The sequence below is a fragment of the Paraphaeosphaeria sporulosa genome (genome assembly GCF_001642045.1).
Source record: "Paraphaeosphaeria sporulosa strain AP3s5-JAC2a unplaced genomic scaffold CC84scaffold_4, whole genome shotgun sequence".
Lineage (NCBI taxonomy): Eukaryota > Fungi > Ascomycota > Dothideomycetes > Pleosporales > Didymosphaeriaceae > Paraphaeosphaeria > Paraphaeosphaeria sporulosa.
Genome location: NW_017253363.1, coordinates 2,222,543 through 2,245,921, shown reverse-complemented (window position 1 = coordinate 2,245,921; position 23,379 = coordinate 2,222,543). Strand labels below are relative to the sequence as shown.

Sequence of the window (23,379 nt, the reverse complement as noted above, 5' to 3'; positions counted from 1 at the left end):
CTAGTCGCTCTGGACATCGGAGTCGTTGCAGTTGCTCTGTGATTAGTTGCCGTTTCCGAGGACTGACCAAACGCTGAGAGGCTTGTCAAGGGTAATTATGACATTCGGGGTTTGCACAACAACTGGGACAGTAGTCCCGATTTGCGCAGGGAAGTCCTATGAGTAGGGCAAGTCTAGAGTTTGGTGAGCAGTGTGATGCTTGCAAGAGTGAGAGGGTTTGGATGAATGGGCTTGGGGGATTGGCCATCTAAGTTCGGGCGCACGAGCGAACGAGGAAGGCACGGCCGGCGAATCAGGTCACAGCTTTCAGCGGGCGCATCGGCAGGTCTCATCTTTATCTGAACAACACAAGTCAAATTGATTCAGCTCTATCTCTATATCAAATCGATCGCGTCAATAGACACGCCACCGCTCAAAAACCCACTGCCTGTGCTGCCCGTGATAACGCTTAGCTTGAGAATCTGCCAATCGCTCGGATTCGTCAACCAAGCGCTCGCCGGGACCGTCCAAGTCAGCATCTTGTTGTTCCCCCGGTAGGTACCGACCGTCAAGCTGCGCGTGCCGCCCTGATTCTGCGCAGGCGTAAGAGAAGGAGTCCAAGAGTTGATGCTGATCATGGGGCGACCACCGATGAAACCCTCCGTCATTCCAATGCGCAGTGTGGCGGAGCTGGCGATTTGCGCAGCATTGAGACGGAAGTATATCAAATGGTCGTTGTTTATGTCCTGCCATAGGTAACCGCTGCTAAGGTGTTAGCGCATGTGCAAGGACTGGAGAAGGTAGACATACGGGAATCCATTTATGCTCGTTGTGCCAACGATAAAATTAGAAGGGTCCCACGACTTCAAGCGGCTGTCCGATGGATGCATGTACGTCGGCTTCATCGGCGTATCTTCGAAGTTGAGGAAGCCTTTCGGAGTACCATCCCAATCTCCTATCCTCCAGATAGCGGTGGTATCCTGCGGGTCACTGGGGGTTATGCTATTCAGAGCGAGAGCATTGCCGGCTGTTACCGTCACAGACTGTGTTACGACTTCAAGCTCGCCCTTGTAGATGGTGAGCGTGTAAGTACCTGGGAGAACGTCCTTAATCTTGAAATACCCCGAGCTGCTGTCGCTGACGCTCCAGTATTGCGCGTTGGTATTGCTGAGACCAGCTACGTACTGGAATCCGGCCTTCATGTTCTTTATTCCTACTGCTGCTACAGAACCACGACCAGAAGTAGGAACCCAACCATCGATCTAGTTGAGTCAGTGCTTCTATTTGGCAAGGCATCGAGCAATAGAGAGCTTACACCGAGATTATTCACCCACGTAGTATCTGTATTCTTCGCAAAGAGACTCGAGGCAGGAGCGCCTCCAGTCGTGAACGCCAGGGTGCTGTAACCGTGAAGACCATACCGCATAGGATCAGTGTGACCTAAAAGGAACATCAGCTACCCTCATATGATGCTTCACAGATTTAGAGACAAAATACCCATGCTATACCAGTAAATATCATAGAGATCAACGCCACCACCACCTCGTCGTTGAAGCGAACGGAAGAATGGTCCACCAGAAGCTTTCTCACGATTGCATCTGATCATGAAAATACCAGCGCCCGATTTGGTGTATCCAACGTAATCGTAGTCGATAGTACGACCATACTTCAGTCCTGTGTAGTGCTTACTGTAGGTATTTCCACTGGCATCGGCATTGACATCGCCAGACTCAATGGTAGATGCACCATCCGGAATCCAGTCTGTGTCGGTACTCTGCCTTGTGAAAACACCATCAGGAATGCGTACAATATAGCGTTGGACTGTAACGCTGTCGTCCTTCTTGTTGACAAATATGTACACATTCGGCATGTTTTGACGGAAAACAAGCCAATGTTTCAGTGTGCCATAAATAATGGAGACTTTGATAACTGCCGGGCTTGAATACTGGGTGATCGAAACTGTGCTGGCACCGAGCCCTGATTCGACGTGGCTGTTCTTTCCACTTTGTCCGTTGTATTGAATACCGTTATAGACGATCGATGTCATGTCACCATTGGACTTGCTGACTTTAACGACAAGAGAGGCTCCGGTGTCGATGACAAAATTTCCGCCATCATCACTGTATCCCCAGGCAGCAAATGCCGCTGGCAGAATGGAAAGCAATGCCAATAGTGTAGGGAGCAACATATTAGCAACCTTTCTGTGTCGTGAATCTGACAGCAGAGGAAGGCGTTAAGAACCCATCAAGAGCTTGCCGTGGAAATGACACAAGGAACCGAAGAGCATCGTTCGGTCAAGGGTACACCGGTCGTTCATTGGGATGAACATATATCCTCCTATCTGAAGTCTTCACACAACACCTAGGAACCAGCATTAGACATTAGCTCCGTTGAAGATACTACTTTCGTACTGAGCTACGCCAGACTTGGTGATCCCCGGCCATGTGCCAAGCAACGCGCAAGTGCATAAACACACAATTTTCCGAGGCTAGTCTGATTGACGGAATCCGGGGTAACGAAAACCGCGCTCCCGAGGCGTACCACATATTGTCTATATCATTGTTACACCTCGTTCGATTTTACCGAACGTGTAGATGCTTAGTATTGCAAAACAGCGAACATGCGGCAGACTTAACGTGAACACCCATTTGCTCGAAAATATACCATTGACCCTAGCGCTGCCGCGCCGGAGCGAGCAGCTTCTTAGTACTATGGTAGAAGTATGTGCAATTGAGCGAACGTGGAAATTTGCCGTCACATTAGCCGGTGCTGTGGCCCTCAGTCCTCATCTTTCTCAATTCGGCGCTTATACAAAAATTTGAAAAGCTGCTAAAAAGTAAAGTAACGTAAATAAAGGTATTTAGATGTCGAAAGCGGATGTAGTCGGAGGAGTTGTTTCTTGGGTTGCATATAAGACCTGTTGGCCCGCTTTCACGTTATAATGAACTCAATGATTATCCGGGCAGTCGACCTCCACCGACATCCCAGCTATCTGTATCGCTACTCGATCTCTAAACATATCAAGGAAACGTCAGCACTGAGCATTTCGAAACCACATTTGCAGTCTCGCCTCTTTTCAACCAAAGAGACTCGTTTTAGTCCCACCGACAACCGGAATAAAAAGTTTCCTTTGGGCCGACGGGTCTCACAGTTCGATATTTCTGGAATTTATACACATTCATTACTAAAGACCATTTCTTGGTTGAGGCTAAGCACTGCAGCCCTTCGGGATATGTTAGATCCATTACATACAACATCATTGATTTACAAACTCCTCAAGTCTACGTGGATGACATGCCTCGCCTACAAATTCTCTGAGCATCTTCCAAGTCCTCAATCTTCTTGTCCAGCCTCTTCCGCTGCTTTTGAGTCTCCTTATCTTCCTCCGCCAATTTCTTGATGAGTTTCCCATCCATCTGTGCTACTTCTGTGGGGTTGAACACGTCGGTGAGGCCGTCCAATAAACAGCCTTCAACCGCGAGTACCACAATATTGTCCATAAAAACCCGAATAGCTCCCTGCACGCAGTTGATTAGCAAAGTCCAATGATTTTATCCTGCCTCCCTCGAACTTACATCATAGTATGCCTGAACCATGGTAAGGGTGTTTCCGAATAATAATTCCCCAGCTGGCACCGCTTTGTCTGCATGCAACGCATTTACGACTTCCGGGATGTTCAACGCCGGACTGGGATGGAAGCTCATGTTTTTGTTACCCTGCTGATAGTTCTTCAATGTCGTCTGAGTCGCTTGTCTCGCTCGATCGTTCGCCAACCTCATCGCGTTGAGGAGATAGGAGGGATCTTCTGCAATGGGATGACCTTTCTCATACGGTTTGAGCAACTCCTCTAGCTTTTGCTCTACATTCGTTTCCCGACTTTCAAGATAGTCATAGAGAAGGTGGTGCTTCAGGGTATAGGCTGTTTCCTTGGAGGCTATGTGGTCCGCAACAAGATCAAAATGGCTCCAAATGCACTTGCAGACATTTTGGAGATGATCTTTTGCCAATCGTCTCCAGGGCTTGGCTTGTTTCTTGAAGATGATGCTGGGCAGGTTGGGGTTGACGCTTCCCATAATCTCAATGCCCATGCGGGCTGTAGATTCCTTTCGAATTTCCTTGAGGTAAGCTTCGCGAGTAACAATCTCAGGTTCTGATTCTGTGGACGGTATCTCTTCATATATATCAACCGCTTCAAAAGAAGGCCAGCATCGGGGCGGAGTATCTGGAGAAGTATCAGAAGGGTTTGGCTCGACAATTAAAACAGAGTGACCCGCGAAGCGCATGTTAGAATAGAATTGCTGATTGAGATTCCTTATCGACGCCCGAAGGAAGTGCGCATCTCCGATTGTAGGATCAGCAGGGAAGAAGCCTGCTTCGTTTTCGTATTGTCCACCACTGGCATATTCGACGATTCTTTGAAATTTACTACTAAGTTGCGTCAAATAGTCTCGCTGGGTTTTGGTATCTGGACGTGCATCTCCTAGTCGGGCGCGCTTTAATTTTGCTTCCGCAAGTCCCTCCTTGATCTCGTCCATGAGCTTTGGCATTTCCTCACGGATGTGCTTTTCGAGGAGCTTGCTCAGACGATCGCGAAGGTTGTTCACACCCAGTTGGTCCTTGTTGAGACGCTTTGCCCACGACTGCTTGGCGAAAAACTTCTTCTCCATTGCATCTCGGTCGTTAAGAGTGGAATAGTAGTCTCTTGGACCGGCATTGCGTACTACATGCCATCCAAGCTCATAGTGCCAGCCTTGAGTTTTGTTGGTAGCAAACTCCACAAATTTCGGGATGGTGTTCTCAGCATATTGGGCTAAATCGGGTTTTGTGAAAACGCAAATAGTCCGCTTGCGATCTGGGTCGTGCTCCTTGATCAACTTCCAGATTCCGGTAACGTTCGTCTGGGTATCGGCCCCGATGACAGCAAGAATTATGCTTTTCTTATTTGCCATGTACTGTGAGCACAATTGCCAGGGAATGTCGACATCTTCCTCTTTCTGTTCGGGGTTTGCTGCAGAGATTATTCCTGGGAGATCAACAACCGTGAGAAGCGGCCAATGTGGATCGGTGACTTCTACGTGGAGTGTGTCTGCAAAGAAAGAGTTTGTGGATGGGTCTACTCCAGTGACAGCGTAGAGCCCGGCTTTGGCTTGGTTCACAAGGTTAGGAAACTCGTCGATGTTCTTTGTTTCATAGTTCCACTGTTTGAAGTCTTTGACCTCTTCCTCTGTGCGCTTTGGAGATGCCTTCAATTGAACCTTCACCTTGCGCGTGGGCCCGCGACGAAGAGCGAGTTCGGTTGGGAAGAGTGTACAGACTGCGGAATCTTTGGGAAATGATACCCGAGATATTGCTTCGAGAACCGAGCTCTTGCCAGATGACTGATCTCCGCAAACAATGATTTGAGGAAAGTCGATGATATCGCTGACACCGTGATTTCGAAGTTTGTCAATCAGATTAAGCAACGCGGCTTGGTTCGACGTCAAAAGTTCATCAAAAACTGGTGCATCGATGGGTGGCGTGGCAATGACGGGTTCGGGAGTGGAGGCGGCCTCATCGTCGCCCGAAGGAGTGTTCGACATGATCCCGTCAATGAGGAGAAAGGTGTTCGCTGCGAAAATGGACGTATGGATTTCGCTTCATATAGATGCTCCAGAATACTATGCACAGCCGCAAGGCTTCTTCCAGTTCTTGGCGGTGCGTCGTACTCGATAAGGGGGGTCGTAAAGGATTTCCTCACATATGTATCTAGTCGTTAAAGCCACAAGGCTGCACTTGTCGCGAATTGCGACCATGCATTTTCCGCCTGTGAGGCGTTGCTCATTGATCCAGCAACTGGTCTTGAAGCATTGGCGATGATCATTTCCAATCTTTGAGGAGAAATTGCGTTGTTGGCGCGCGCGTCCGACGAGCCCAACTGATTCCGCCCAATCATTATTCAATGAAATGCCAGGGTCACGGCGCTTTTGTCGGAGAGCACGCCACCAAGAGCCGCAGCATGCATTAGTGCTTACATCGTATTGTTTCAAGTGTAACGTGTTTGAGGAGGCGACTTGGCTGCAGGTGGTGTGTAGTCCGCCTCGTCAATCGCGTTTGCGCCACGTGACTTCCCGAATAGATGACCGGAGGGCTGTGAATTCAGAAGCTCAGTTGGGAGAATGTTCCTGGATGTTATTGTAATCCACCAATAATCCACGGGAGTCATCGAGCTCACTGCTAACACCCGCAGCAATAGTCGTCTCCAATGCGTTTCACGTATTGTGAGAAAGTGATGTGATTACTGCGACCGGGTTGCGGTGAAGCAGGACGATCATAACAAGACCTTAGAACATGACCAAAGCTTTGATCCCAACGCCTCAGCACTCCTGACTTTGCGTCTATCGATGTTGGAATGCATGTGGAGATTAAATTATGAAAGAATGTGAACCAAAGCGAAAGATGCAACTGTTCTGCTCAACTATGGATTGGAAGCATCATCCTGAGGCATCAGGGGAACACGTACAGAGAATTCACCATCACTAATGTTCCAAACCCTTGTCTCGAAACTTTTTTTTCAGTGGCTATATGCGCGTCTGTTCCAGACTGGGACTCCATTGTCTGGCGTAGCCTGTGGCCACTGAGACTTAGTGTAGGACATGGCATCCTGGATTCTCGCATTCCAGTCGCATGGAGTTGGGGTGCTAAAGGCAATCCAGAATACCTTTTTGCTACCTCTGCCAATCGTCGCACGTCCAACATCGTATCTTCATCGTTTTAGTTACTAGGTAGATGCTCATTCTACTTTTTCTCGGTTTGGTCGGAGGCGGCACTAGCGTATCACGACTTCACAGTGTTCGTACTCGATGGAAAGCTTCAGACAAGTACTGGCGTACATGTCCATCCTCACAATCATCCCTGCCATTGAAACGTGACGTTAACCCAAACCTGTACTCTCGCACATGAAGTTCAGCTTGTTTGCTTGTTCGCAGCTAGCCTGAGGACACGGACTGAATGTCATGGTCGGGCCTTGTGGTTCTTTGAAAGGCGCACAAGAAAAGGAGCTGGTTGTATGGAGCTATTTCTCGGAATCAGCTTCAGGGACAAACTGCTCAACTAGACTAAGATGTTCCAATCTTGCCATGGCGCACTGGAAACCTGGGACGCGGGACCAGCCTAAACCATAAAGACACTCGTTCACAATCAATTCTCTGGGAGGCAGTATACAATCTCGCAATACCTGGTCTGCTTATTTACTCTTTGCAGCGGATTGTCTCCTTCACGTGAAAATTACGCCACCGTCAACATGGACAAAGATCTGGAGAAGAACCACGGTGTTGTGCTCGCAATGTCGGAAAGCTCGTGTAGATCACCATTCATTGCATCCCAGTCAAGGTCCAAGGTTCTACGGACGGAGTCCAGTATCGCGTTGGGCGAGTTTGTTGGGACGTTTCTCTTTCTTTTCTTCGCATCCACCTCAACGCAAATCGCTTCAGAAGCCGCCATCATCGATCCGTTCATACCAGCAGGCTTCTGAGCCACCGGGGATACAAAAGCTTATCTACGTCGCTTTCGGATTCGGTTGTGCCCTGGCTGTTGATGTGGCGATCCTTTCGGATGTCGGTGGTGGCATGTTCAATGCCGCTGTGCGTATCCCACGTGTGGATCCATAGCCGACATTTCCACCTCAAGTGTCATACTGATATTCTGAGTAGTTCACCGCAGCGACTTGTCTCGTAGGTCTTATCCGTTGGGACCGTGCTCCCTACTCCATCACCGCCCAACTCTTCACCTCCGTCCTTCCGTCTTTGGTCATCTGGGCTCTCCTGCCAGGTCCCGTGCCATTCAATGCGGCCTTAGATCCGACTGTATCGATTGCTTGTGGACTGTTTCTGGAGATGTTCCTCACTGCGCAGCTTGTCTTGACAATTCTCATGCTTCCATCTAGAGGTGCCAAGCCGCTCTACATTGGCAAGGCTCTGTTCACTGCAGAAATGGCTAGTGTTCTCTCCACCGGTAGCTTTTTGAATTCTACTGGGAGTTGCGGACCTACTAGTGATCGGCTTTCAGATCTGCGGCTAGATTTATTGGCTGGTACCTGGCTTGGGTGCTGCGCTCGGCAGTGGAGCTCAGCTTGATTAAGTTCATCCAGCACCAATGAACGCCAATTCCATCGGATGTATCGTACCTTTGGAAACCAGTTCTCTTGCTGCTCTTGCAAGCTCCAGTCTATGCTATACAAATATGAATCATGCATTCATTTTTTCTGTCAGCGAGGTACTTTTTCCTTCTTTTTTGAGAAGCTTTGTTGGATGGGATCTCAATCCGCATCTTGCTTCATTCCCTCGTTTCATCTGCACGACATTTGGATCAGTTCACGTTAGTTTCGAGAGTGTAACAATCGACGTTGCGTCAGTTGCAAAATGTCACAGCGATCTACTGGCTGATGACTTGTAATCTAGAGATTTATGTCGCGGGACGTTACTAAGCCAACTCACGTCATCGATCTCCATTGCGGTTCTCAATTTCCAGTTCTTCAAGTACACAGGCATGACCTTTGCCAAGTCGCAGCGGATTGCATCGAAAGGTCGCGGCTAACAGAACAGTGAGCAGATGGCACATAACTTCGTATCATATCAGACCCCGGCACTACTCCCGGGAAAGCCCACCCGGGGAAAGCCTTCATGAGACTCACAAAATAGGATGGCGAGCAAGCGATGTGGGGATGCTTGCAGCTATTCATCCATATTAATGAAGCGGATCGCGGTACTTCGGACCCAGAACGCACCATCTAAAACCATATACACAAGCAGATGCCATACAACACTGCACTGCTGCTGTATTCTGCCCCATTTAAACTATATAGTAACTGTGTTCTCAATTACGGGTACGAAAAGTGACCTGGCCTAACATCTCAGATCTTTGTCAACGCAACGATGTTCGCCGTTCTGAAGCTCGCCTTTATAAGCGTGGCAGCTCTTGCCACGGTCGCGTCGGCTGATGCTATCCTCGACAATCTCGCGCGCGAGGTGTCTCGGGTCGAGTCGATTCGCGAAATCAAAGACGTTCAGCGATCCTTTGCACACCTTGCTCAGTTCGGTCGCTTCCACGATGCCGCGACCCTCTTCACGACAGATGCGACGTTTATATGGGGAAACGCCAGTGTGACTGGTCGATCAGCGATCGAGAACTTTCTGAATGCTCACACGGGCGAAATGAATGGGAGAAAGTCGAGTTCACTGAACACGCTGGTGATAGAAAATCCTGTGGTGAGTCTCAGCGTTAATGGGCAGAGTGCGAAAGCGCGCTGGAATGGGCTACGATTTGCAGGCGACAGTAAAGGTGGGTCGTGGATCGAGGGCGGAATATATGAGAATCAGTATGTGCGAGAGGATACTGGATGGCGCATCGCTTCCTTACACTACTATGCGTTGTACGAAGGCACATATGAGGATGGATGGAAAAATGTGGGCGGTCGCGGAATACCAGTCATCCCATATCACTTCACGCCCGAGGGATCCGGCTTACCTATACCGACACCAGAAGGTGATGCGCCAGAGACGAACGCTACACTTCGCGATTTGGAAGTCAGGATAGAAAGTCTCAACGATGAAGACGAAGTCAGAAATCTGATGCATGCACATGGATATTACATCGATCGCCGAATGTGGACCGATGTCATCGATCTTCACACCACCAAGACGAAGGTCACGATCACAGGTCAGGGGACCTACAACGGGCTTGATGGCGTGAGGAATGCGCTGGAGAGAATGGGGCCCGAAGGCCTGACAAGAGGTGTGAACAACGACCACCCCATCTTCGACATGCTTGTCGAAGTCAGTCCTGACGGCCAGCGCGCCATCGCGCGCGGCATTGAAATCGGCATGCGCGGCGATACCAATAACAGAACAGCCTCCTGGGAGTTCAACGTCTTTCGCAACAATTTTGTCAAAGAGACTGGGGTATGGAAAGTGAAAGCGGTCGAGACGACACCCTTGATAGTCGCAGACTACTACAAGGGCTGGAGCAATGGCGTGATCAACACTCCTACCGGGTACCTACCACCCTGGGTCAATGTAGGGAGCTTTCGCGAAGCAAGCTTCCCACCGAGTAACGGTACCTCCAATGCTACAGTTGTTGACCTAGAGAGAAAATTACGCCGTTCCGCAGCCTACGACGGCACCGAGAACCAATCCCACGCTTACGGCCACGTCATCGACGACATAGACTGCGCACGAATGGGAGCACTCTTCGCAAGCCGCGGCCACAAGTCTTCCCCTTTCGCCGGCTTCTTCATCACGCCCCAGCGCATCACAGACGCTTGTTTTGCATCATACGGCACGAACCGCTCCACGATACGCTCGAGCATATCCTTCCACTGGCGTCCTCAGCCAGTCATCCTCGTCAGCCATGACGGCCGCAGCGCAACTTTGCGCGCCCGCCTCCTTCAGCCGTCGACATCTGTCTCGAAAGCAGGAAGTTTCAACTCCGCCATGTACCACGACCAAGTCGTCCTCGAGAACGGTCGCTGGCGCCTCTGGAGCGTCACCATCGATGAGTTCTACTGGCAGTCATCCTCATGGGAAGCTGGCTGGGCGAATCCCACGCCTCGCAATGCGTCCCAGCCTGATCCAGAGCCCGCAGGATGGACCAAGAAGTTTCCGCCTGACGTGACAATCGCGGAGGTGGGCGAACGGGAAGCCGGGTTTAGAGGCGGTGCGGGGAAGTTTGTGGAATGGCCCGAGATCCAGAGGATGTGGTTTGGCTATAGGAATCTGGTGAGTGGAAGGGTGCCGAGCGGGGAGAGGCTGGGATTTTGGGAGGGCTGCGTTCCGTGTAAAGTGAGGCCGGACTGGGCGTTGGAGGCGAATGGGTGGGAGGAACCTGAGGCTGGACCGGTTGGGAATAGGACGTTGAGGATGGGAAGATGAGTGAACGCGAGTCAACGCTCATTGTTTGCTGTCCAATCCATCATCAACCTCATGTATTACTCACTTTTACGGAACTCGCTGTGTCGGCAGAGTTCAATGTGGTCATAACACAGGGATGGCATGTGGGCACTGCACTCAACTGTAAAACAGAGGTCACGGCAACGACTGCAAGATATAAGTTTCAAGAAATATGTCGGAAAATCTCGAGTATCTGGATCAGATGCACGAGGCCGGTGTGAGAACGTCACTTGTCTAGTAGACCCTGAATTGCTAAGCTGCACGCTGGCGGACTTCGGTGGAGGACACCACATGGATAGTACGGAAGCTAGGCAACTTGCGGCACGTCCTAGGGAAAGCCAATCGGCATTTCGGTGTTGCTGTTCAGGGGCAGCCTTGGCGAACTCCACAACTCATCTCTTGTGAGGCTTGTCCGATCGCGCAACACCGATTCGCAGCGCGCACCAAGTTCAGAGTCACTTAGAGCGTGCTGAACGCAGGATCCGTTGAAACCGTGGACGTGACCTCATCGCAACGCGTTGCCTGTGGCTGTGTTGGAACTGGGGTGCAGGAGCCCATCGTCGCGGTATATTGCCATGCGACCGATCTCTGCCTCTTTGGCGAAATGCCCTCTCCATGCGATGTAAGATTTGGATTGCTGAGCACTTTTCCCATGGACGTTACAAGAGTCTCACGAAGATACCAATCCACATTGGCACAGGTGATATTGGGCGCTCGCGACGAAGAACAGGACCGGCGAAAGTGCGAAGTGAGCTGCTGTGCTCTTTACGCGACGCGACCTGCTCAATGTCGCAAAGAGGATGCGAACTGCTCATACGCGGGGATTGCAGCGGACCATACGCCGGTCCCCCAGTGCTATTACTCGCAATGTGGCATCCCAGCCAATTACTCGCCGTGCACCGATCTGCGACTCCAGCGCAGCCGGTGAACCGAGAAGTCCATTCGCAGAGGTCCTGTCATTGTTCAATCTCTGCTCACGCCTCAAATCCACCCTGTCGAACACAGCAGCGCAGCTCTTAAACCGTCAGAAATCTATATATACACACACGAGAGTTGACCAAGCGCTTGGTCTGAGCAACCGTGGGCGAAGCGCTGCGCCTCGTGCTCGGTTCGTTCCCACGCTTCGGACCCCAAGCAGAAAGACGTCGCATAAGTCGAATACCCGACTGCCAATCACTTCGCAGGGGTCTGCCCGTTTCGGACCAACTGCTGTCCAGAAAGGAAAATCGGCTTTCTGCCAAGGAAAGCGGGTAAGCTGGCAGCGGCATGCATATACAGGAGCTGGATGCCGCTGAAGACTTTCTGCTGGTCCTGCTGCCGCTGCGAATTGCTCTTTCCGATCCCAGGGAACGGACGTCAACGATCGTGCCTGCCACGCTCTTTTATACAGGGAAAGGACGCTCAACCCGATTGCCTATCACACATAGCTTAGGCCAGCTGCGATCCAATCAGGCAGCGACTCCCGCAATAGCCCTATACGACCTGCGCGGCTGACCGTCCCGCCGTCTTCCACTCCCACGTTCCCTCGTCTTTCTACTGCTACACCAGCGTTCCGTCGCAATGGTCAACTTTCAAAAGCTCCTCACGCTTTCGCTCATACCGACCGTCATCTTCACCATCCTCTCGTTCATATCAATCGTCCTCACGGCACACTACTGGATCCTGACGGATTACTTCGTGGGTCGATGGCTGAAACGCAAGAGTCAATTTCCAGAGAAAAACAAGTTCCAGTGGGACGATGTCATTGTTGACTATACGGAGACGTCCACGAATGCCATCATTGCGGCGGGATGCTTATGCTTGGCGGCCGGAGTAAACTGCATCATCGCGTACTTCAAGCTCAAGCCCTCAACCATGGATCTAGATTACCACTCGGTACGCCTCCTTAGTTCCTGACACGAAGGAAGCCGCATGCTCATTGAATTCTAGCCTCTAAGGAGATTCTGGGTTGGAAGTGCAATCGGTATGGCTGTTGTCGGGTTATGCTCAGCTCTCGCTGCTCTCATCACAACTTTCACCGACAAGGGCGACGACGAGTTTGGTTGCACCACAACCACTGGCAAGACCAAGGACGGTGGTGTGCCCTTCACTAATATGATGTGTTCGAGAGAGATTGCGACGTGCAAGTTCATGGGCCCGGTGTATGACAAAGCGGGGAAGATCCCTAATGTCGAGCGCTGGGCTGTTACCATTGCTTGCAATGAGGCAGTAGGTTCTTGAATAAGGAATTGGAAGAGAACAACGCTGACGAAAATAGACTGTGGTCAAGTGGCTGCAACTGGTACTTATCTTCAACGCTGTCCTCGTTATCGCCATGTTCGCTGCTCAGGCGGGAGTAAGGAGGAAGACTCGATCTCCTGCATCGAAGGGCCTATAGAGAGGGCACCGAGCATATTCTGATATAACAATGAATCTAGAAATATGCAGACGACGAGTGGTTGTCTTGGCAGCTCCGTGGCGTGTACGGGATAGATCGAAGACGGTGTGAAGGCGTGGGCACAACGAAAGGAAGAAGACGGTGGAAGGACCGAAGCGCGGCGACGATGTCGCTCGCAATATCATCAATAGACGGCTGGCAACGGTGCCACAGGGCGTTTGGGCAGATTGCGAGGGACATATTGCGCATCATGACAGCGGCAGGCTAGGTAGCTGCTCGTTCGGTAATGATAATATCTCCAAACCAAGCATCGACACCCAACACGCAACGTGAGCGTATCTCGCTGCTGACAATAAATTACCTACGCGCTGCCGCGAATGTCCAGGCTGTCGGTCACGAGAAAGTGCTATCGTTACCAGACCAGTCTTCACAACGACCAAACATAATGTAATGCTTCGAAATTCTTGCGCGGGTCTAGATGGTCTTGGGTTGCCTGTAGTGGTGTCTGTACATAAAGGTGATCTAAGGTTGAAACCAGCCACGTAATCCTAATGGTTTGTCCCCCAACACTCGAGTTCAATAGCATCTGACATATTTTAGATTTCTAACTAGATCAGGGCTAATACATGCGGGGCTTCTATTGTCTGGGTGACCAAAGATCTCCTTGAGCTTCACTCGCACACCTCTATGAAAGCTGTACACGTACTTCACCAGCAACCTGAGCTATGGAGGTGTTGCGTCACCAACGATCATATGCACCATAGAGCATACATGTTGGGTACGAGAGCCTTCGATACGCCCGTGCCGTCTGCCAATAATCGGGCAAGGGAGAATCCACACCACTCTCTTTGTTGCGCCCAACCCGGATCTCTCTTTGGAAGAGCACACCGCGCTGGTAGACGAAATTTGACCACGGGTCGAGGAGGCAAACCGCCTCATCCCTGCCCAAGGTCGGATAATGCGCGGTAGCGTCCTAGTTTCCATGCCAGACAAACCATTCATCAGGGCAGGGAAGGGTACTATAGTCAGGAAGCTGACTGAGAACCTATACAAATCGGAGACCGAGGAGCTGTACGCAAATAGATCCGTTGCTCCCTCGAAAGAAATTCCTCGCCTGCAAGCAACCAAGAAATGTCATTATGAGCTAAGCATGATTCTCAGCTTTGTTCGAGAAATCATCACGTGCTCATTTCCTGAGCTTTCAGCTATCCAAGACGACGAAGACCTTTACTCCTATGACCTCGACTCTGTCATGATGGGTTAGCTCCTCAGAAACTTCAAAGGCGGCCTCGAGGATCGTACGCCGGTCGAAGATCTCTCGTGGTTCGACATTCACGTAGTACATCGCAACCCCTCGATCCTTCGACTGTCGCAGCTTCTTGTCCACTTTCTCAACACCGCACAACCCCAAAACCACATGCTCTACATTCGCGGACTTCAGCTATGGAGGGTCTGGTACAGAAGTATTCGCAAGGCCTAGAGAAGCTGTCGACACCTGTGAAAGAGGACATTGGTCCTCGTAACGTGGCACTCGTCGGCTCCACCGGATACTTGGGCCCTCACCTTCTCGCATCCATTTTGAAGCTCCCAAGCATAGCATCAGTCTACTGGCTCAACTCTGGCTCAACCGTGGGTTTGATGCCTGCGGGATGACAGAAAAAACTCTGAAAAGTACTGGCTATCAAGAAATCGAGTGCTCCCGGAGCATTCAATTTTTTGTAGCCAATCTTGCCAGTGCCAAGCTTGGGCTTAGCGATGGCGACTTCAGTGAGGTCTCTGTCAAGGTCGATACCATCATGCACAACTCATGGCACCCAAGCTTCAGCCTTTCGCTTTCCTTCTTCGAAAAGCCTTTCCTATTAGGCCTGCGGAAAATTGTTGACTGGGCAAGGCGTAGGCCTACACCTCCACGTTTTGTCTTCATCTCTTCTATCGCAGGAGTTGGAAATTGGTCGAAGGTCGTCCCATCACAACCTCATATTCCGGAGTCTCGAATCGAGGATCCCGACGTTGCTATGCATATGGGCTACGGCGAATCGAAGCGTGCAGGTCAACATATGCTACAAATCGCACATGATGTATGCGGAATACCTATCAGCGTCGTTCGAATCGGCCAGATTTGCGGCCCAAGCACGCAGTCTGGTGGGAAATGGCCTACGCAGGGGTGGTTGCTTGCTATTGATACGACTTCAAAGGCACTAGGTGCTTTGCCGACCCGGGTGGCTCCGGTGAACTGGATCCCGGCGGACGCCCTTGCTACACAGATCACTTGTGTTGTCACACATGCCTCGACTTCGGTCGAGTATCATGTCTTCAACGTGGTTTATCCAGATGTGGCTTCTTGGGAGTTGTTCTTGAACGTCTTACGCAATCGTTTCAGTGTCGATGCTGGAAGAATAAGCCTTCCCGAGTGGCTGAACAGGCTCGAGGAGAGGGCAAATTTGAATCTCGAAGAGCAGAAAAAGTATGTTGCCCTAAGATTCTCCGACTTCTTGCGGTCTATGGGCGACTGGCAGAGAAGATATGACAAGTAAGTCTGAAAACACTGCGAAGGTTTCTCAGCTGCATATGGCACCTCTCACTTAGGACCTGCTGGCAAACTGGCTCGAGGGATGGGAATTCCAAGACTTTGGAATATCACAAAGCAGCCGTCGTTGGCAGCAAGAAGCAGGAAGCTCGGTGGGACCTTCATGCGCTCGCTCAGGCCCAAAACTCCTCTTTGCTCCATCGCCGTAGCTTAGATGCTATTGATCAGCTACTGTTGCATCAAAATATTTGATGGTCATTTTCTATTCAAATTAAATGCCAAATTTCCTTGCTCCTCCATACTGATGCACATATTTTGTTTCCGAAAAACCGGGATCCATGCGCAAAATAACTATAAACACAAACACCCGACGCCGGTTTATTCACGAACAGAACTTTCCCCATCTCAACACGAAAGTGGTTCTGGGTTTACCTTTTGCTGACTAGCCATGTCAGAACAGTGGAACCCAAGAACCAGAGGAAGCCAAAGAACCGCACAAGCGACAAGATTGCTGTAGCATAGAGCAGAACGCGGAAGTAATATGGTGTTCTCGTGGTCAACGCCTCCTGTTCAATTGATTAGCATCTGCTTAAATTGGTTCCTATGAAACACGTACCCCGACACCATAGTCGATGAAGACATCGCTGGTGATAGCAATGATCAACGCGATATTGGACAATAGCCAGGAGTACACAATCCCAGTGCGAAAGCTCTTATACGAATCCTCGGCTTCCTTGCGCTGTGATCCACCATCGTAAGGCTTGCTGGGAGTAAGGGCGCGTCTGACAACTTGCTCAAATTTTGCATCGAGATCGTCTTGTCCCTGTACTATTTCTAAAACGGCTGGTACTTTCCCTCTGGTGATGGTAGCGGACGGTAGAGACTCGGCAACATCGGATCCCTTGGTGCCCCAACTGACGTCGTGCCAGTTGTTGAACGCGTATACCATGAGTATATTGATATACGTCGACATGAGAACAAGATATTGCGGAAAAGAATGAAACATATGCCATGGATCGAGGTAAAGGAAACTCGCAACGAAGTTCAAGCCGTAGATAGTGATGATCGCGATCAGGATCAAGCCTGCTACTCCGGTGTCACCGCGAAAGAAGGAGTCAAAGAAGGCTTTACCGGAACCGACACGTATTTGATCTTCGATAGGCGCGGCGCTGAAAGCTCGATAAACCAGATATACAGTCAGGACCATAACGTACGTTTGGATAGCACCGAAAACGACGAAAGAAGCTATGTAGCTCTTTCGCGCGCCTTTCGGTCGGTTTCCTAAAGCGAGAATGAATTGCAAGATCAAGAAAGCCACATATATCCATCGGACGACGGTATTGAATATTGGGCTTGCCTTGTCGCCAAATGGCCATCCGTGATAATCCGCCTCGGGCTGGGGATTGCCAACAAGGGTCATGAGAACGGTCGTGGTCAGGTAGTATGAGGCGAGAGAAAACCATGTGAAGATGACTTGGGTCACGTTGTACACGAGCTGGACGTGCAGGAAGAAGAGGCGTATGATACCGTGGCCTGATCGATACAGTCGAGAAAAGTGCATGATCGAGTACAGGGATGCTGCAAAGGACCCATTGAGCCATCGTCGTCTTTGTCCAATGAACTCCGCGGCTCCATTGGGAACGTCGGTTTCTCCTTTCGATGCTTTTACGTAGGAAAGGTGCCTAATGTTCACATTAGTATCTGTCGAAGATCCCATTGGACGCAACGCACCAGCTCTGCCCAGCTTTCGCCACTAGTTCGAAGCATAATATTCGATCCTCAGCCAAGAACATATTCTTCTTGAAGATGTTCATTCCGTCAATGCCCTTTGGTCCCAGCAACTTTGATAGAGTGTGATCTCCGTGGAAATACTGTTCAAGAGGACGTCCCATAATCGCTCTGAAGCTAGAGAATAGCAAAACGCAGAGTGAGCTCAGATCGACCCCATGTTCGGATCGCCCATACTTACCGATATGCAGAAAACGCTCCAGGTAGGACACTCACGTATCCGAAAGCACTTTCTAGGGGTTTGTCGAGAACGTTGGAGATTTTGTACTCAAAGTTTTGGACGGCGACCAATGGGTTGAGCAACGCTTTTCCGCCTTCCAGCATAGCATGAATTTCCCCACAGGCACCGCCTAGATGTTTGTCGTTGTAGAATGCCTCCCAGAGCGATAGCAACGAGCGAGGGCCAGGCTTGGTTCCAGCGTCAATCAAGATTGCGACTTCCGGGTTTAGGATTCTGCCAAACGCGTTGAACAACCAACGATGAGAGTTGATCTTCTTGCTGTTCTTCTGCTTGAGGCAGAATATAAATTGTACAGGTGGAAGATTAGCCCCAGATTCGTCATTAGCTTTAGGCTGGACAAGGTGATGTTCTGGTGTAACAGAGATCTGGCTGGTGTACTCAAAGATGTGCGCCACCGTCTCTTTGCCATTGACATCTTTCTTGAGGATTCCATCTTGGTAAATTCCAACAGTGGCCAAGATGTCGAATACTTCTTTGTCCACGTTGTCAATACCATCAAATACAAGGCACACCACGATCTTTTGCCAAGCAGGCCCACCCACATTCCAAAATTTAGATCGCTTCAGCCTGGCGATATCGCGCATGTTACGCATGGTGCCGTGCAAGGTGCGAGCAAGGAGGGTCTTCAAATCGTTATTATAAGAATGCTCAATAGGAATCTACATGGATTGCAGATTGCGCCGAGATAGGGCTCTTCCTGACCTTGTCTTCGTTGTAATACGTGATGGCGATAAGCAGCTCTGTGTGTCGCCCGTACATGGCTGGACGAAGATTGTAACCGTTGGCAAGAGTGAAGTCGTTTGGGTCACATGTAGCTGCAGTGTACCGCAGCTTAGTGAACTCCTCACCAAAACTGCCTTCAGCGTGACGATGGCGCGGTTCAATTGCGTTCTGTATTGCACTTGGAATGGGATAGTCAACGCTCAAGATCGAGCCCTGAACGAGTTTGATTTTACGAGTCTTGGAACGTTTGACACCGGCACCCTGCCGAACGGTTTGCTGCCGCCGTACCCAGCTGTTTTCAGTGCGTGCAGGATCATCGCCGGAGCTGTAGCCGTGTGCTTCGTCGTCGGCAAAACTGTACGAAGAAGACAGCGGCCGTGGCTGGTCATAATGCGACTCATGCTCGAAACTGTAATTAGAAGACAGTGGCGTCGGAGGATCGTAATGCTGCGACTGGTGATGAGCGTCGTCGTCCAGCAGCCGGTGATTAACGTCTGGCGAATGCAACGGATGCTCCAGATCTCTTTGAGGGGTCTCAGGACTGTCCACTGGGGTCGCAGCGGGTGGTAAATCTGGAAGGTCATGTAGCTGATACCCATCTTCTATCCGGTATCCGGGAGGCCGGTCCATAGCCTTTTCGTGTGACCCAATGGGATGTTGATATCACGTGCAAGGTGATTTGCTTATCAAGTTGTGAAAGTAAATAAAGTAGTAGAAACAGATGGATTGTGGATATTGACGAGAAATTGAGAGCAGAGCAGTAGAGAAGCCTTCGTGGCCGCGCAATCCGCCGGCTCGAGTTGCCGTAGCCATCGACGAAAAGGTTCGGCGTGTGGCCGGCTAAAAATAGTCGGCTACGAAGGTGCTCGTCATGGCCGGAAACCGCGGAGCAGCGGAGCAGCGAATAGTCGTGGAAGAGACCCATGGAAAGGGTGCGACCATCGTCATAGTGCCTGTCTGGTGGAGACGATCAAGTGTGTGGATGCAAGCGCCCCAGAGTTTCGATGGACGCGGGGACGCGTTCTTACGTGGCGTGTGATTCTAGACAGTCACGTGACTAAATCGTCTCAAGACCTCAGCCACCGCCCAATGGCGTACAATGGTGACCGAAATCAGTTTCCGGTTCCTATACTTCGGTTATTCCGCGCGCACGGCCGCTAGAAAGGCTTCATACCAAATAGGCAATAGCGCTTGCAGGGGTGGTACTTAAGGCTTAGCAAGTGGCGACATTACAAGCTGCGCCACATGTACCTCAACCTACCTGTTCTCTATACATTTTGAAACATGTACAAGGTCAGGGCAGGTGTGGGTCGGCCATCCGGCTCGCATGGTGGCGGTGTCATATAAGCATGCATACTCTCCAGTTTTTGAAATGGCTTAATAAGGCTAAACGCAATATCAGCTCGTATAAGCTTAGCGGTTTGCACAGGCCATTCTCCTCAGCCGCAAAGATCCCTCCTCGTCCTTGCTGCACACCAGTATCTTTCTCACGCTGCCTTTCTCACAGTATCTTGTTGATACCCTGCACACAGCTCTATATATCGCTCTCTCATTTGTCATGCATCTTGTGCGCCTTGAAGATGATGGCGAGTTCAGCCTTGTCAGGGTCCTAGGCAACAGCGTTCCAGCCTATGCAATATTGTCACATACTTGGGGAACAAAGGAAGAAGAAGAAGTCACATACCAAGATCTACAGCAAGCAAAAGGTAAAGAGAAGAAGGGTTACTGTAAACTCACCTTTTGTGGGGAACAAGCTGCCAAGAATGGACTGAGACACTTCTGGATTGATACCTGCTGCATCGACAAGTCAAGTAGTGCTGAGCTCTCCGAAGCAATCACGTCTATGTTTCGCTGGTATCAGAACTCGGCCCAGTGCTACGTTTACCTATCAGACGTCTCAACAAGTAAACGAAAAGCGGATCACGACCAATTTAGCAATACTTGGGAGCCGGCTTTCCGAACAAGCAGATGGTTCACACGCGGCTGGACCCTTCAAGAACTTATTGCTCCCCATCGAGTAACATTTTTTTCCAAAGAAGGCAATTACTTAGGCAACAAATCAAGCCTGGAGCAATTGATCCATGACATCACCTTCGTTCCTATACCTGCTCTCCGCAACGCTCCCCTAGAGGAATTTAATGTGGAGCAGCGCATATCATGGATCGGTGATCGGCAGACCACGCGCGAAGAGGACATGGCTTATTCCATGCTAGGTATTGTAGGGGTTAGTATGCTGCCAATATACGGAGAAGGAAAGGACAGGGCACTTAGGCGTCTTCGGAGAGAGATAAGAGAAACCTCAAGTGAATCGATGCCTACACTGAATGAGGAGCAGAAAAGGAGCCTCCTAGAGTCTTTAAGATTTGAACAGATCGATGCGCGCCAGGTGACGATTAAGAACGCTCACGCTAAGACATGCAAATGGCTCCTGAAGTGTCGGCAGTATCTCGACTGGCTCGATGAGTCCAAGCTAGACGAACACTACGGCTTTTTATGGATTAAAGGAAAGGCTGGCGCCGGCAAGTCGACGTTAATGAAGTTCGCCTTCCTTAATGCCCGTAAGAAGATGAAGAAGCATATCATACTGTCCTTCTTCTTCAATGCACGTGGAGAAGATATGGAGAAGTCTACAATTGGAGCATATCGATCGCTGCTGTTACAGCTTCTCGAACGTCTTCCCGTGCTCCAGAGCACCTTCGACCTGCTCGGCATATCAGCATCGAGCTTCAGCACAGACCATCAGTGGAGCGTTGAGTTGCTCAAAATGCTGCTGGAACAAGCTCTGCAAGAACTTGAAGAGACTCGCGTAGTGTGCTTCATCGACGCACTAGACGAATGCGATGAAGAACAAGTTCGGGACATGCTCCAATTCTTCGAGCGTATCGGCGAGATTGCTGTGTCAGCCAACATCCGGTTCCAGGTCTGCTTCTCAAGTAGACACTACCCACACATCACGATCCGGAAGGGCCTTGAATTGGTGCTAGAAGGACAAGAAGGTCACACTCAAGATATCGCTAACTACGTCGAGACTGAGCTGAAGATTGGACAGAGCAAGATCGCTCAGCAGATACGTTTGGAACTTGAGGAGAAGGCATCAGGTATCTTCATGTGGGTTGTTCTTGTCATAGGCATCTTGAATAAAGAATGGGATCGCGGCCAAATCCATGCGCTCCAGCGGAAGCTGCAGGAGATTCCCAACGACTTACACGAGCTCTTTCGCGACATCTTGACACGTGACTCGTACAACAAGGATGGCCTGGTGCTATGCATCCAATGGGTACTCTTCGCGAAGCAGCCGCTAAGTCCGGAGCAGTTCTATCATGCCATGCTTTCAGGCGTCGATCCGGATGCAGTGTCGGCATGGGATTCCGAGGAGATCACCAAAGATGTGCTAAAGCGCTTCATTCTCGACTGCTCGAAAGGTCTCATCGAGATGACCATGTCCAAGAAACAGAAGGTCCAGTTCATACATGAGTCAGTGCGAGACTTCCTGATCAAAGAGAAAGGACTCAGTAAAATCTGGCCCGAGCTCGGGAGCAATTTTCAAGGCCAGAGCCATGAGCGACTAAAGCAGTGCTGCTGCTCATACATAAAAATCGACGTTGCGACATCTTTAAACATCCCTGGTAGCCTTCCAAAGGCTTCTTCGCATCAAGCAGCGAGCATGCGCACATTGGCGATGCAAAGATTCCCATTGCTAGAGTACGCTGTACGCAACGTGCTGCATCATGCAGATGTAGCAGAAGGCAGTGGTGTTTCCCAGGAACGCTTTGTCGAAAGCTTTCCACCTCCTCAATGGGTCAAGCTAGACAACCTATTCGAGAAGCACGAAGTGCGTAGACATTCAGAACGCGTTAGTTGTCTATATCTGCTTGCCGAGCTTAACATGGCCAATCTCATCAAAGTCTGCCGGTTAGTTGATCAATGCATGACAGTCGAGGTTGAACGCTACGGCTGCCCTCTCTTCGCGGCGGCTGCCACTGGCAGTAAGGAGGCGCTTGAGCTGTGTATAAAGTCTACCATAACGGACCAAGCTACCAGAATACTTCTTCATGGGGCGGACGAACCCAAGTCCCAACGAGAGCTGGCCCAGCGCACCGCAAGACGAGACTTTGTTTACATGAAAAGCAAAGGATTCCTGATGAATGCAGCAGAACTGGGGCACGACATTGTTCTTACATATTTGTTGAACTCAGAGAACTACGAGATGCATTTAAAGGACTCAAGAGATAGGACTGTGTTGTGGTGGGCTTCTAAGAACGGATGTAAGCACGCGGTGAGTTCGTTACTCGTCGCAAGTTCTGCTACAGTCAACAGCAAGGACAAAGACAACAAAACGCCATTGTACGTTGCAGCGGAGACCGGAAACTACGCAGTAGTTGCAGTACTCCTCAGCAAGGGTGCCGACGTCAACGCGCAGGGTGGATTCTACGGCAACGCACTCCAGGCTGCTTCATGGAGAGGCCACGAGGGGATTGTGAAGGTGCTGCTCGACAACGGCGCTGAGGTCAACGCGCAGGGTGGAAAGTATGACAACTCACTCTACGCGGCTTCATGGGAAGGCCACGAGGCGGTTGTGAAGGTGCTGCTCGACAACGGCGCTGAGGTCAACGCGGAGGGTGGATTCTACGCCAACGCACTCTACGCGGCTTCAGCAGAAGGCCACGAGGCGATTGCGAAGCTGCTGCTCGACAAGGGCGCCGAGGTCAACGCGCAGGGTGGAAAGTATGGCAATGCACTCCAGGCGGCTTCATATGGAGGCCACGAGACGGTTGTGAATGTGCTGCTCGACAACGGCGCTGAGGTCAACGCGGAGGGTGGA

General features: G+C 50.5%; 9 protein-coding genes across 9 annotated transcripts in view; 5 read left to right on the top strand and 4 right to left on the bottom strand.

Annotated features, from left to right (window-relative positions):
* Window positions 1-374: 374 nt before the first annotated feature.
* CC84DRAFT_1242940 (uncharacterized protein) lies at window positions 375-2,221 on the bottom strand (the record flags this gene model as incomplete). The annotated part of the gene is made up of 4 exons (XM_018184101.1): window positions 1,477-2,221; window positions 1,295-1,419; window positions 790-1,241; window positions 375-741 (listed from the first exon to the last, which is right to left on the bottom strand). The coding sequence occupies exons 1-4, from the start codon at window positions 2,165-2,167 to the stop codon at window positions 375-377; spliced, it is 1,635 nt and encodes a 544-aa protein (XP_018037769.1). The 5' UTR covers window positions 2,168-2,221.
* A 1,016-nt stretch (window positions 2,222-3,237) lies between these two features.
* CC84DRAFT_1163574 (uncharacterized protein) lies at window positions 3,238-5,823 on the bottom strand. Its single transcript, XM_018178296.1, has 2 exons — window positions 3,555-5,823; window positions 3,238-3,497 (listed from the first exon to the last, which is right to left on the bottom strand). The coding sequence occupies exons 1-2, from the start codon at window positions 5,556-5,558 to the stop codon at window positions 3,261-3,263; spliced, it is 2,241 nt and encodes a 746-aa protein (XP_018037768.1). The 5' UTR covers window positions 5,559-5,823; the 3' UTR covers window positions 3,238-3,260.
* Window positions 5,824-7,258: 1,435 nt separating this feature from the next.
* CC84DRAFT_1242937 (uncharacterized protein) lies at window positions 7,259-8,090 on the top strand (the record flags this gene model as incomplete). The annotated part of the gene is made up of 3 exons (XM_018184100.1): window positions 7,259-7,286; window positions 7,321-7,598; window positions 7,668-8,090. 3 exons carry the CDS (start codon window positions 7,259-7,261, stop codon window positions 8,088-8,090), a joined length of 729 nt encoding a protein of 242 aa, XP_018037767.1.
* A 798-nt stretch (window positions 8,091-8,888) lies between these two features.
* CC84DRAFT_1143912 (uncharacterized protein) lies at window positions 8,889-11,043 on the top strand (the record flags this gene model as incomplete). Its single annotated transcript, XM_018176436.1, has 1 exon — window positions 8,889-11,043. The coding sequence occupies one exon, from the start codon at window positions 8,889-8,891 to the stop codon at window positions 10,881-10,883; it is 1,995 nt and encodes a 664-aa protein (XP_018037766.1). The 3' UTR covers window positions 10,884-11,043.
* Window positions 11,044-11,560: 517 nt separating this feature from the next.
* Window positions 11,561-12,169, bottom strand: CC84DRAFT_1175218 (uncharacterized protein; the record flags this gene model as incomplete). The annotated part of the gene is made up of 2 exons (XM_018180139.1): window positions 11,561-11,854; window positions 11,948-12,169. 2 exons carry the CDS (start codon window positions 12,167-12,169, stop codon window positions 11,561-11,563), a joined length of 516 nt encoding a protein of 171 aa, XP_018037765.1.
* Window positions 12,170-12,329: 160 nt separating this feature from the next.
* CC84DRAFT_655900 (uncharacterized protein) lies at window positions 12,330-13,296 on the top strand. The gene is made up of 3 exons (XM_018187032.1): window positions 12,330-12,776; window positions 12,831-13,109; window positions 13,159-13,296. Exons 1-3 carry the CDS (start codon window positions 12,462-12,464, stop codon window positions 13,276-13,278), a joined length of 714 nt encoding a protein of 237 aa, XP_018037764.1. The 5' UTR covers window positions 12,330-12,461; the 3' UTR covers window positions 13,279-13,296.
* Window positions 13,297-14,676: 1,380 nt separating this feature from the next.
* Window positions 14,677-15,812, top strand: CC84DRAFT_1090139 (NAD(P)-binding protein; the record flags this gene model as incomplete). The annotated part of the gene is made up of 2 exons (XM_018174341.1): window positions 14,677-14,911; window positions 14,935-15,812. Coding segments are annotated over 2 exons (1,113 nt in total), but the record flags the coding sequence as incomplete, so codon positions are not given.
* Window positions 15,813-16,041: 229 nt separating this feature from the next.
* CC84DRAFT_1163571 (uncharacterized protein) lies at window positions 16,042-19,543 on the bottom strand. The gene is made up of 5 exons (XM_018178295.1): window positions 18,537-19,543; window positions 17,775-18,457; window positions 17,537-17,710; window positions 16,422-17,487; window positions 16,042-16,371 (listed from the first exon to the last, which is right to left on the bottom strand). The coding sequence occupies exons 1-5, from the start codon at window positions 19,185-19,187 to the stop codon at window positions 16,234-16,236; spliced, it is 2,712 nt and encodes a 903-aa protein (XP_018037762.1). The 5' UTR covers window positions 19,188-19,543; the 3' UTR covers window positions 16,042-16,233.
* A 309-nt stretch (window positions 19,544-19,852) lies between these two features.
* Window positions 19,853-23,379, top strand: part of CC84DRAFT_655819 (uncharacterized protein) — a 4,796-nt gene continuing 1,269 nt past the window's right edge. The window contains exon 1 of the mRNA XM_018187031.1: window positions 19,853-23,176. Within this exon, the coding sequence (XP_018037761.1) occupies window positions 20,116-23,176 (3,061 nt within the window). The 5' untranslated portion in view covers window positions 19,853-20,115. The remainder of the gene's footprint in view (window positions 23,177-23,379) is intronic.